Source organism: Cloeon dipterum, chromosome 3 (genome assembly GCF_949628265.1).
Source record: "Cloeon dipterum chromosome 3, ieCloDipt1.1, whole genome shotgun sequence".
In the NCBI taxonomy this organism is placed as follows: domain Eukaryota; kingdom Metazoa; phylum Arthropoda; class Insecta; order Ephemeroptera; family Baetidae; genus Cloeon; species Cloeon dipterum.
The window spans coordinates 23,026,383-23,040,381 of record NC_088788.1 but is presented as its reverse complement, the minus strand read 5'-3'; the positions used below and the strand labels follow the sequence as shown (position 1 = coordinate 23,040,381).

The 13,999-nt window shown below is 39.3% G+C and overlaps 1 protein-coding gene across 1 annotated transcript; it reads left to right on the top strand.

The window, feature by feature from the left end:
• Nucleotides 1-6,443: 6,443 nt before the first annotated feature.
• LOC135939947 (zinc finger protein SNAI2-like) lies at nt 6,444-13,987 on the top strand. The gene is made up of 4 exons (XM_065484573.1): nt 6,444-6,733; nt 11,355-11,685; nt 11,760-11,977; nt 12,376-13,987. The coding sequence occupies exons 1-4, from the start codon at nt 6,673-6,675 to the stop codon at nt 12,735-12,737; spliced, it is 972 nt and encodes a 323-aa protein (XP_065340645.1). The 5' UTR covers nt 6,444-6,672; the 3' UTR covers nt 12,738-13,987.
• The last annotated feature ends 12 nt before the right edge of the window (nt 13,988-13,999 follow it).

Below are 13,999 nucleotides of genomic sequence, written 5' to 3'. Positions count from 1 at the left end.
TCATTATATAGCTGCTGCGAAAAATCTAATGCTGTTTTGTTCTATGTTTTTTCTAAACACTAAATATTCCTCCGGCGATATTCAAGTTTCAAAACCCTTTCTTCAATAAGGGGAAAACCTTCATGCATTAGCTGGAAGCACTGTAAGAACCTTTTTCGCAAATAAAGTTTTATCGTGCCGTTATTTTCTTTTAAGGAAGACACCGAGTAACATTTTCGGGCATTCCAAACTCCCCATTTGATATTTTTGGACAAAACATTTTCAGAACAACATTATATTAGGCATTCCAAATTCGGGAAAAACACGCGACACCCATTTAGTAAATAATGTTGAAGCTAAAAATATATTGTGAGCTGTGTGTATAGAAATGAAATATATTTTTATCGATTTTTATATTATTTTAATCATGAGTTTTGTTTGAGATGTTCGCAAATACTTTAAATGCATAATTTCTCCTAGCGTGCACTTTGTAAATACTAAAAATATCTAGTGATTTTTCGTTTCGTTTATTTTTTTTAATAAATGTCGCTAAACCATTTTATCCCATGTATTAAAATAGCAAAGGCGTGATTTATTGCAATGATCTGGCCACTACAGCTGAGTGAGGGCTGCGACGCGGTGCCATGCGCCTGCATCTCCTCCAGCATCCATGTGCGTGTATAAATATGTAATCGCCGCTTCCTCCTAAACATCCTGCGCGGGTGTTGTTTGCCTGCTTACTGCTGCCACGGAGGCATTTAATTCATGCACAGCTGGCAGCAAATGGCACTCTTTGAATCGATAGAGATGAGGAAATCTCGGAAAACCACTAAATGACCCGAATCCTAAAGCCGCAGGATTAACATGTGTGTGCGGCATCGCGTTCTGGTCTTCCCTTTCAACACAGATAGTTATTTAGGTTATTCATATTCAAAGCAAAATGCATTGCAAGGTTCAGACTCAATTTGCCAGTTTCGCGCAAATTTTCTAGAAATAAAATAATTTCACCAGGTTGCGTAGGTCTTTCTGATAAAATGAAACCAGTCATTCATGCGTTGTCAAAGTTTAGAGTTTCCATTAACATAGAGGCCCAGTTTCCTTTGGTTGACATAGAAACTTGCACGCTGGGTCCACACGTGTTGCACGCGACTGACTGTTTCGCGGTGGCGATTTAAGACATGTTGAAGGAATAGTGATGAAAAAATGAACGGAAGCACAGTCGGTGCACTCAAAAGCTAAAACCAAGCTGATATGCAGAGCGCCAGACGCACATCCGACTGACTTAAGGTGATCATCTCTCAACATTTTTTGCTTTCGGCGCGATGCGAGAGGCCACATGTTGATTATTTGATGAGGCACCCAAGAAATTTAAACAGGAAGCCAATATCAATCACGTTAATCACGTAAAAATAAATTTTTTAAATTTAAAAGTCGTATCTGGTTTTTATTTAGCTCCGTTCCGTCAAAATTAAGTATTCCTGAGTCACTTTTTATTCTGGTCTAGGCAGTGTTGTTTTATTTTGTGATTTGATAATTCATTAAAAATTAGTCTCTTTAAATTAATTTTTATCTGTCTTTTTTGTTAACTGTTCGCATTATTGCTCTAGTATTTAAGCAACATTTAAGGAGGTCTCCGAGCACAAAATTATTTACTGAGTATATATTTACTTAAATAAAAACGCATGTGATTCCTCGGGATTTTTCCCACCTAAAAGGTGAGAAGGAAGCGAGCTTCATGCTGTGGGAAAATTGATAGCCAGTGCGCATTGGCCTGAAAGGGGTGCGTGTTCTCAGCTAGCGCAGCATCCCTGATCCACGCGCGCTGCACTCTACTTTATTATCATTACGTTCACTTAGCCACTATTTCCGTTTCCTGCTTAATTAGGTTCACAGCACACATTTCACTTCCAGGATTTCACCCCTGCATTTACACACTGTTGGCATAGCGTCACGTGTTTCAATATTTTAGTACATCACCATGTACGCACTTGAGAAATCCTAGAAGCATGCTCATAAAATTTGAATTATCCGTGTTGCTGCGGTTAAGAGCATATAACTGAACCCGACTCCTTCAGTTTTAACAGTCTCTACTCTCTGCCTGAGGTCAAGATTCATAAAAATCTATTTTCGCTAGAAGCACATGTGCTCCATTGCAAATATAAACGAACTCTCCGAATCGTCGTACTCAGCAACATGAGAGTATTCAATTGTAAAAACAGTAAATATCAACATATGTAGAGAAGATATTTATCTAAACTAATTATAGAGCTGCTGTCCCATGCGAGAACGTGTGAGATAATGTTCCTTTCAATTTTTCACTCTCAGACGCCCATCCAAGTTTAAGATCCACGAAAGGAGAGCCTTTTTCATAGTTTGAATGTTACGAGTTGTCGTTAGACACTATTTTAAACCCTTTCTTTCCTAATAAAACCCAGAATTAAGTGGTGCAGCCCCTTTTTAAGAACAATTTTTAAATTGAGTATTTGATTTAGACCTATTGACGTTTTGCTTTGTCCAAAACAAGTCACAAGAAGTTTCATTTAATTTTGGCTTGAACTAAACAATTGCAAGGCCTCGAATTTTCATGAATATTGGTAGAGCTGTGGCCCTAGTGGAATAGAGGCTCATATGAAAATTTCAGGTTGAAATTAAAAGAATTACTAACTTCAAAGGGGATAAAAGTTAGCAATTTTAAATGATTTTATCACGTAAATCGATCATATTTTGACTGTCTCAAATTTTAAAAATTTCATGTACTAGGGCATAGAGGAAAGTTAGGAAAGTTTTTGATTTAATTTTAGTGAACTTAACCTTTTATCTAAGAGGTTGGTCACTTTGAGAAAGTCATTGGGTGTCTAGCGTAGAAAATTTAAGACGGCAACATTTTTGAATTACCTCAAACAACCAAAGTTACGAATCACTGATATTTTTTTGCGTTTTTGAAAAATTGCAAACTGAGCCCCTGTAAAGTAGGCAATTCGTTTAATTTCGATTTGAAATTTTTAGATGGGCAGCACCTTTACCAAATTTCATTAAAATACGAGGTCCTTTTGCTTACAGGGTGTCGATATTGTTTAGTTCAAAACTTTTGCATTCGGTTGCACAACACGAAAGGTCACAGACACATCATGGTACCATATTGCTTCAAAACCACTAGCCAACAAAGTGATTCACCGTCTATGAATTGCCAAAAACTATAAACTCATCGCTATAAATACAGTTGTTGAAGAAGGTTAATCAGCTTGAATTACCGCTTCATGGTGTGCTGCGGGGAAAATTGTTTTCAAGTAATTCTACGAGCAATTATCTTCCGAGACTGAACATGTTGGAACCTGGCAGAAGAACACGGGGGCTCAACAAATTATCTGCTCACCCGGCGTGGACGCGGATACAAAAATAATGTGCAAACAGGGAGCATCTGCGCGCGTGAGTCTGCAGCATTCAAATAAAAAGGGGAAACATCTTTTCTCGCGCGACAGACGAAAATAAAATCTAATGTGCGCACTTGTGTTCGCTGCAGAAAGCAACAAATACATGCGCCACGTGGTCGGGCGGTCGCCAAAGGCGGGTTTAAAGGGCGATCCGCCTGCGTGCCGTCGGGGCAAAAGTGCAGCTGCACCCTGTTCCTTAAAGTCACCCCCACAGCACGTGCCGCTAATGACTTCGCGCCAACCTTAAATGCAGTTTGTGTATGTGCGTGGAACACCGGCTCTAAGCAGTGTTTTCTTTTCCGGGCACGGATGTTAATTTTGTCCATTTTTAGCATAAATCCGGTGTGCATGTGGGATTGTGTCTGCAACGAGGGAGGCATTTCTTTTCGCTTCCGACCAGACACATCTGCAAGGTGCACCTTGCGGCAATATTGTGTCTGGCACAAGCGGAAATTTTGCCTCAGCTTCTGTGTCTTCAAAAGAGATTGAATCTTAATGTTGAATAAATCAGAATAAAAATTAAAACATGCTTCAATAATTTTGTTAATTATCGATGTCAAGGGGTGAAACCTCCTTTGAGTCATTTATTGAGAAAAAAATATAGTTTCATCGACGATTCACTTCTCCTACTGTCAGACAATATACGTCTACTGTTCAGTTTTTCATCATTTATCAAACATTTTTAAGCAAAAATGTTCACCTAAGCGACACAATTTGGGCCTCTCTTTTGCTTTAAGCCAGTCTACTCCAATTTATAACGACGAGGAAGCCCGAAAATAGATAATGGTTCCACCATGCGTCATTTCGGAATTTCCACTTTATTAGCGTGACAACAGCTTTAATTGCCATTGATGTGTCTGGACTGCTTTTACTATCACTACGCAAATTCCTAATTTTAGCGTCGTGTTTCGAGAAGAAGGGCTGAACCACTGAGGAAATATATCAAGGAGAAAGAAATCTTCAATTTAACATCGTTTTAACTGCACTACTTGCGTGGTAGTATAAAAAAGCAGGCACACATCTTGCGTGAGCGTGATTTTGCTGTTTTGAGGTACGATCTGATCAGAAAACAGTTGACGGCCAGGACCAACAAACTTGCCTTGAGATTTGCATTGTGTTGAGTGGTTTGAAATTGATGACAAACAGAGAAGTAGAGAAAGAGAAATAATTGTATGCAGTATGCAGTGCTATAGAGGAAAAAAGCAAGGTCAATCGGTAGAATCACGCTCGCCCCTTGGAAAAATTTTTCAGTAATTCGTACGCAGATGAAGGACTGGTGCTGGGTATTTTCATGGTCAGGTTTGCTGACGAGGTCGGGGATTAACCGAAAATAACATACAAAACAGGTTTGCAATTTTCATTTCATTCATCTCCTGCTTGAACAATTTTTAAATTTTTACTTCCTGCCTGTACAAGCAATAGAAAGATTCCACAACCAATAGGAGGAATGTTTTCCACGTCTTGTTTTAACAATTTTATTTTCAGATTTAATATGTATCTCAAAAAAATATTTTTTAAAGTATTTTTATTCATTTCCTTATTGTATGTTCAGAGTATTCTAAATGAATAGAACATTGAATACTTGGAATTGTATTGATTTATATGAACGTTCATCATGCACACAAATTAATTATAATATTGCCAGACAACAAGCATTGTGCATGTGCCACTCAAACCCCCTGGGATTGACTTATTGAAATGATTTTTTCAACAGCACAGCCACCGAGACCATGTTCACGCGCGTGCGAAAGGGCATCGCAACACGCAGTGGCCACTGTTGTGCACGTGACCCCTCCCGGCATGACATACGTCTGCCACGCAGGTGTGCACCACGTGTCCTCCCGCACACCCCCTGCCTGGCGGAATATCATTGAGCTGCCTTACTTCTGCACTCTAAATTAGATTAAATTCCATATAGAATTATGACAACTGATATCGATTTTTTTCAATTTCGAATCCCCCGACGTTGATTACTCTCCAAAAATATCCCTAACATTCTAACATAGTGCAATATTTAGATGGTATTGAATGGATATTTGTAGATAGCAGTCAATATAGAACATAATATAAAAAACCTGGAAGGAGCTAAGTAGGAAAATAAATCTCAAGATGAAATGACAATTTTCAATGATTGTTTGGTCAGAATTGATTATTCAATGAGACTAGAGGTTACCCAAAATTGCAATCAACCCGCAGCTCAGTTAGTTAATCATTTTTATAATTCTTCTGCTCATTTTACTTGTTATTTTTTGCAATACACTGGCATGTGCTAAGAAAGGCATTTAATTTAAATATTATTAATGTGCGCGACTTGTAAGCGATATTTTAGATATTATTTTCATTATTTTACGTGTGCCACATGCACGTTCTACACCACCCCAGTAATAATTGCGCAAGAGAAGGTCTTAATGGTAGACGAAAAAGATATTAACATACCCATAAAATTATAAATATTGGATTTACTTATACAAATAGTGATTTTTTTTTAAATCGGAATGGCGCCGGTGTTTGTGGCCAGTGCAAAAAAATTGAAGATGAAATTTGTCACCAACGTTCTAGTAATAATTATACAGCAGCTGTTTCGGCCCCTACTAAGACCCGCACCTGCAAAACCAAATAAAGACGAGTTAACTTATTTAAGAAGATTCTGAACCACCCGCCGTTAAAATCGTTCGACTGTGCACATTTTCTGCTGACTGAATGAGTGCAATCAAATTAATTGAGAAAATTTGACGCATCCTATGAAAGTTCTACCCTTCAATACAGCACAATGCTAGAGATAGTACTTTATTAAATAGTCTCCACTTTCCTAAAGCCGTTTTTAACACATTTGTAATTATTTGAAATTACTGTTCTTTAATTTCAATAAAATCCATTAATCTGTGTACATGCAGTAGTATTTTCGCTATCTGTTAAATAACATTTTTCACGCTAGTTCCAACAGTTGAAATTCAACTTTAAAAGCAAAGAATTATCAAGTCCAACAATGAGCCGCATTCCAAAAATAAAAAATATTATTGGCCGAGATCGCGAAGAGTGCTAAAAACACTGTGAAATTCACGCTAGTAATCAGCCACCAGTTGGTCTGCAACCTGCCCCACCGGCTCCGCAGCTTCCTCTTCGTGCTGCTACCCCACCTCGGGCAAAGGGGGAGACTTTATTTAACGCGCTTTGCATCCCACGGCCTCGTTCTGTTCACTCAGTCGGGCTTTGTCTGCTACCTCGTCACCACCAGCATCTGCAATAGCAGTAGCACCGAGACATGCCGCGGGCCTTCCTCATCACCCACCGAAGGTACAACAACCACCCCGTCGAGCAGAAAGGTGAGTGCATATCTCTCGAGGCGATCAATCTCCCAGCATTTCAAACGATCGCTGCTGGGCCCCTGCCAAATAATGCACGTTTTTGCGGTCGTTCCTCGACACACTTGTTGCTTTGTTAGTATTCGACGTCGCTTGCACGATTGCTCTGTTTCTGCGTTTGATTTTGCTGCTTAAATTATACAGTTTAGTCATTCCGGACGCTAGTTTGTTTCTGTTCTCTCCGTTTGCAAAGACTGACGCAACCGGCTTTGCATATATGCCCCGCGGGTTGCAAACTGGTTCTCGTGCAGGCGCAACAAAGTTGCCGCATCCGTTAAAAACTGTATTAAATAGCCACAGTTTGAATGTTTTTATGCAATCCACGAAATTATGTTTTATTCAAGTTATTATTATAATAAAATGAAGTAAGTTTGGTTGAAACATTGAAGAAGCAAACACATTAGAGCATGATTAAAAATATTTTTTATCTTGAATAGTGTAAAATGGCACGGAAGGTAAGATTTGAATATAATCTAATTGATTCGAAGGATAATAATATTGCTTCTGTTAGTGTCTTCTGATTTGTCCACAACTTATGCGATTATTATGTATTTTTGTTTTTATTTTCCTAATTAAATTCTCTATGTATTGTTTTTTTCCTTTGAAATAACTCGATTGGATTAGAATCGTTGATAAAATATTTAATTCTGATCTCAATCAGGTAAAACAAACCATGCCCCCATACACATAAAAATCTGCAAAAATCATAATAATGGAGAAACGGCAGGCATTTGGGGTGTGTGCAGAATCGCTGAAACTCAAGATTATTATCAGAAATTTAATACATTGTTCAAATGTGGATATTTCTTCATCAAAGTCAAATTTTGAGTTGGAAAAGAGAATTCAAGACCTCTCTGAATAAAATCAGCTTTTATATTTAAAAAAATCCCATGCTCAAAAATTAAAAACAAACTTTAACACAAACTCATAAAAAAAAAATTAGTCCACGAGATGCTTTCGTGAAGTTTAATGAAAAATAAACTCTTCCTCAAACTGTACGATAAAAGCTGGTCGTTGAAAAAATATTGCATCACCCCGAATCAACACTGCACGCAAGCAAGAGGTTGTCGGCGGCGTAATAGTTCCAAACAACACTCTCGGGGAGTGATTTCAAGGGAGGGTGCAACACCGTCTTCGAACCACCCCTTTCCAAACGAGTATAGAGAGCACCTAAGCAGGACAGGACGTGTCTTCCGGCGCACGCCATTTATTTTCCTTCTAGAGTCATTTTTGTCGCGCGCACTCACACAGTGGCGTTAAAACACAGGCATTTGGTGGCTGACGTCATGCAAATGCTGTTCCATGTGCCACATGTAAATCTTGTTTGAAGCGGCGCACGGGGCACATTTTGTGACACGCGTGCCGCGCTCACTCGACGAGAGACCAACTGAGTGTGCTCCACAGACACACGCGATTATTTTTAGCGGCAAGGATGATACGCCGCGCCAGTTCTCCTGCAGGCAGACGGCGTAAGAGAGCAAATTAAAATCGGGGAAATGCGCCTCGAGGGGTGCACGCATACTTTTCTTGTCATCGGCGGGCGTGCGAGACACTTGAGAAAGCTGCCTCAGCGGGGGGAAACGAAAATAATGGACCAGTTTTCGAGAAGCTGAAATCTGCTCTTACAAATTGGATTGCTGCCTTTAAGTGAACAGAAGTTCTTAAGTGGCGTCTAATAAATCGCTTTTTAAATTGGGAGGCGAGAGCAAAATCTTTGCAGACATTTTATTTTTAATTTGTATAAAATGCTTTGCTCAGTCTTAGCTTGACAGTTTTTTTGTTTAGAATGATACATAGTATGAGAATGGCATATATTTGGAGACATAAAAACCAAAATTCAACCTATGTGGATAAAAAAATTAAAGGCCGTCATCTATTCAATTTTCTATTTTAGGTCCTGCTGATCACTCCTTTTAAAAATAACAAAAAAAATCAGCTGCGTGTCGCATTGCACGTATATCGGCAGGGAGAGCTCGTTTTAATGTCTAGGATAACAAATCTGGCCCCCTCTTGGCTTGCTTTATCGCCTGCCCATGCGTTTCGTCGTCGTCGTTTGCGCCCAGGCACCACTTTATTGCACTTTTCCCAGCCTAAGTGAGTCTTGGCGCGCGAGCTGCGCCTCGTAAAAAGAGGGAATTTCTCCTTCGTCGGCAAGCGATTTCGAGTATAAAATACTCTCACGTGAGATCGTCGTTGTTTTTTAAGCTTATGCATCTATGACATGCGTTCACATTTTTCACGCTGCATAAAATTCCGGTGTAAAACTCTAACTATGTCATCTGAGAATTCTTTTGAGACGTGGGATGAATAACTTCATAAGTGGTAAGGTCATGAACACCAGAAATCAAGCAGACATATGCAGCTAGAAAATAAAATAAAAAACCAGCAGACGTGTGCTTCTCGTGAGTGACTAACATTTACTCGCCCGAACTTCTGACTTTAATGTTTCAATTGATGTAAAGAAAAATCGAGCCACAGTTAAAATTGGGATTGGTGTATAGCTTCATTAAGAAATAAACCAACATTAAAAATAAAGGTTGAGAAAACCAAAATACATTTGTATTCACACTTGTATTTACTTGTAAGGGCACTCTCGTTCAAAACAAACCAAAGCGAGAAATTATAAAATCATTGACGTGTTGCATGAGAATATCTTCCCTGGTACGTAAATTCAAAATTTTTTATTTTGGATGTTTTCAAAATATTTTTGATGAGAATGACAGGGAAGTGACGATCTTCATATGATTCGTACCCACACAACATTATACGTCACCTGCATAAAATTTACTTCAGATTGCATTTTAATTTTTGTATATTTTTCGATAAAGCTAAAGAAGTACGAGTGACTGCTAAGATACGTGGACCAGGAGTCAAACTATGTCCCCTTCAAAGTGACAAACCTAAAAGCAGCAGGAAATAACCAGAATTAGTCTCTCCCTTAATGATGGGCGCGAGTACAATAAAAAAACGTGTCTCGGACAAACAGGTGCAGCGAACAGGAGGCCGCGGTGTTTGGAGCACTCGACGAGTTTGGCGTTCGCGTCCCGAAATATCCATCAGTGGTGCATGGCTCACCAAGGTGTATTTCTGTCCAAGAGGGAAAAGCGCAGAGAGTCGGAGTCAGGTGGCCGACGCCGCCGTCGTCTCATTCCTCGCACTCGCGCGGTGGTCTATTTTGAGGCGCCTGCCAGCACATGGCTCTCTCTCTGCTTTGGAGGAAGCAACCGGCGACGACTCATCTTGATATGAAACGGCGCGCCGCGCGCTCGCCGAAATTCATTAGCGAGACCTCTTAGTCAGTAAGCTGCCTCTATCAAGATGCGGCACAGTGCATTTTAATTAAAATATGGTCTCGCGCGTGCGAGCCCTGCTACTGGCAATGAAATGTGCTCGGCCTGCAGCGTTTCCAAAGATCAAGAATGCAAAAACCGCAACACGTGCGCCCCGCTTAGTGAATTAATTTTGTTTCGAGTTGAGACGCATTTTTCTGGCCAAAGCGAACGATGTTCAAGGACTTCAAGCTATAATTAAGCTTTTGAAATTGTAAAATTTTTCGTAAAATTAATAATAAAAAAGATGAGCTATGAAATTCTTAATAATGCGGTTAGAATAAGGTTTAACATTGAATTTAGATTTTAAGTGTCCCCTTTAATCTAAATTGGCTGAGTTTCATGCGGTTAATTTTCATTTGTGTCTGTGTAGCCTTTACTGAAGGAAATCCGCGGTATTTTATGGTGTTTACTGGTGGAGGCCACCGGTTAGCGCGAGGGCTGTTTCAAATGGCAGTGGCCCAAAAATGCAGACGCCTTATTTTCAATCCACTTGTTGCCCGAGACGCGCAACTTGCTAGATCTTTCGTGGCACTCTGCCCAAAAGCCACCTTGCTAACTCAACAAATTCCAATTAGCCGCCCCTTCTGTGTCCACGACCAGAGAGTCTGCTGCGCATTTTATAATTTACGCACACACAACTCGCTGAGCTGCATCCGCTGTCTGCTGTATAGAGTTATTTAGTTTTGCGCGTAACAACTTTTAAGTGGTTTAATTGCGGTGTATGTGCGAATTTCTTGTTTAGCATTGTGCAGTGGCTACAAGCGTATTTAACTATTTTATTCTTTGACTACAATCATGTCATCAGAGTGTTTAGACGGCAAACAGACATCCCGGATCAGACATGCACAAAAAGGAAGCTCTGGCGATTTGTTTATAAAATTGAGTAAAAAAGGAATTGTTGTGTGAAGTTTACCTGAGAGAGCCTTCTGGCATTTCAATCCCATTTCTAAGAAAGTGCGAGCTTGCGCCGAGGTCGAAATTCCGAAAGTTTATATCAGGTTCTATTTTTATGCCCGAGACGTAAACTAATGAGATTCTTGCCGCGCATAGCTTTGCTCCTTTTGCTGCAACAGCAGCCGGTGGTTTTGTTTCAACTTCAAAGATCGTGCTTCTACAACTCACAAACGACCTTTTGTTCGGCGAAAAAGTGTTATATTAAGCTATTAAAATTTGCAGCATACCAAAGAGCATATTTTCGTCCATAGATTTTACAACGTCAACTACACGTTCAGTCTTAATTATTTTTCCAGAGAGCAGTCCTGAGCGAACTGTGAGTCTCGCTGAGCAGCACGCCACCACCCCGCAGCTTCACCTTCCGTTGTACCCTGAGCAACCAGCCACCATGCCTGTACTCGTGAGCCAGCACCACATTCCAGAACGACCTGATCCCTACCCTGATCTTCCGGAAGACCTTTCGAAGAGTTCTACGTCCACTCCTGTTTCACCACCGTCCCCACCCTGTGTCGAGATACCCAGGGTGCCAATCAGGGATGATCCAGAGAGCCTCTACAACCTGACTCAACTGGCAGAAGTCAGCCTGTTGCACCCTGACCTCCACGGCTGTCCTGACTGTGGCAAAAGGTAATTATCTTGCGTCCTTCTGCTCGATTCGGTATTTTTCCTTTGAGTACTAAACGCAACTTTTCTATTCGTAGGTACAGCACATCAAGCAACCTTGCAAGGCACCGTCAAACTCACCGCTCCCTTGAGGACAAGAAGGCTCGGCGGTGTCCTCATTGCGACAAAGTTTACGTGTCAATGCCGGCTTATTCAATGCATGTCCGCACGCACAACCAGGGCTGCAAATGCCCCTTTTGTGGCAAGTGCTTCTCCAGGCCATGGCTGCTTCAGGGACACATAAGAACTCACACAGGTGGGTCATAGAGACTTTTAATTATGTATTCTCTCCTCAACTTGGTTTATTTCATTAAGGAAATTTGTGAAACGTATGCTTCTCATACTATTATTTGAATCGTGAGTTTCAGCGATTTGTTTTCTACAATGCTACAAAAACTCCTAATTTCTCCTGAATATGATAATGATTTGCAGTTTTTATAACAGGGTGTGATTAATTACTTTTGAGAAATTGAATAGATTATTATATTATGCCATTTGCACAATTAGTGATTACTCATAGACAACTTTTTAACTAAGAAATAAAATATTAGGCCGACAAATTATTTTTATTTTGAAATTTTAATTCTAGATGTTAAAAAGTTTATAAAAAATTGCTTGGCTCATTTAATTGAATAAATCGCTTTGTTTATATAGGGGAGAAGCCATTCCGATGCAACGTGTGCAGCAAAGCTTTCGCCGACAAGTCCAATCTGCGGGCGCACGTACAGACGCATTCAAACACCAAACCCTTCATCTGCGGTCGCTGCGGCAAAGCCTTTGCCCTTAAGTCGTATCTTTACAAGCACGAGGAGTCCTCTTGCATGAAACTGAATAGAACACAGGAGGCTTCGAGCAGCAGTGGCAGCAGTTCTGGAGGGTCTTCACCGCCGTCGCCACGACCTGAGACTGCAGGACTGTGTTCCGGCGGGGAAGGCATTCGGCCGGTGTTTACCCATTCTGGTCACATCGGAATGCACCTAGCAAGCCAGACTAGGAATGTTGGAATTATGGCTTGAGCACAATTCAGATTAATTATTATTCTTGTATGCTCTTGATCTATCTTCCCTAATAAGGTTCTCGCAGTGGGATGACTGCACTAATTTACAGCGTGATTGCGGTTATTGAATCAAATAAATCAAAGGGGTAATTTAGAAACTTGACTTATTGAAATGAAATTCTCAAAAATTGCTCCTATTTTTGTGTTAAAATTTTTAAAACAATTGACCAATCTGAATATTCAGCTATGCCAGCAGATATTATGTATTTATCGTATTTATAATTTTAAGTAGATTCTAATATGAGAAATGTTATCGGAGAAAAATCAGTGTGATGCTGTGAGCAAAACATCATAATGAAGTCTAAACAAATTCTGCCTATGCTTGTTAGGCACTTAATATAACAGTATTTAAAATCAGAATTAATTCATTAATTTAATCAGTTTTAATACTACCAAATGATGACCAATATACGGGTTTATATTTTTATAGCTTCCAGTTATAATGCCAAAAGTGACTAACCTAAAATTAAATGCGACTAGAATTTGTGGCTTCTTCCTAAGATGTAACATTATTGTTAAAAATTTAAAATTCGTATTAGGTATTGGCTTATGACCAAATGTGCCTTATAATGTCAGTCGTGAAAGCATTGCAATTAAATTGCTAAAAGGATATTTAATTAAATTTGTGTTCTTAGTCTGAAAATGGTGAAATATTTTAAAGTGGATTTTATACATCAATTTTAGATAAAAAAAAATTCTCATGTTATTTAACTGAGATCTATTGCGGTAAACTGGTACTTAAACATTGTAGCTAGGAAATCGTGTAAATAACTCATTTGAAAGGATTCAGAAATTAATTATGATTCCTTCATTCTCCCCTTATTTGAACCCTCCGAATTGTAAAAAATATATGTTTTGAACAATAGACAAACTATTTTAAACAGAGTGAACAGCTCTAGTCTTTGATATAGAATAGTCCAATTCTTGTTCTGCATGCTAGTCTACGAGTAGGCAAACGGTTTCTGGTTTTTGTGTAATTTTAAGGAAAGCAATGGATGAATAGTGTAATTGACTAGTCAATCTGTAAATACGTCGATTTAGTTAGTCGTTCAATACCGACGCACAGCGTTTTGATTATTATATTTTTACTCTCCAGACTGATTTGTACTTTGTATATTAAATTTAACATTTTCTTCTCAAATTGATATTATGCTATCTTTAAATTTGTCACTTGTGTTGTGAATCAATAAACTTCTTATTGAAAATATATTTTTTTATTTC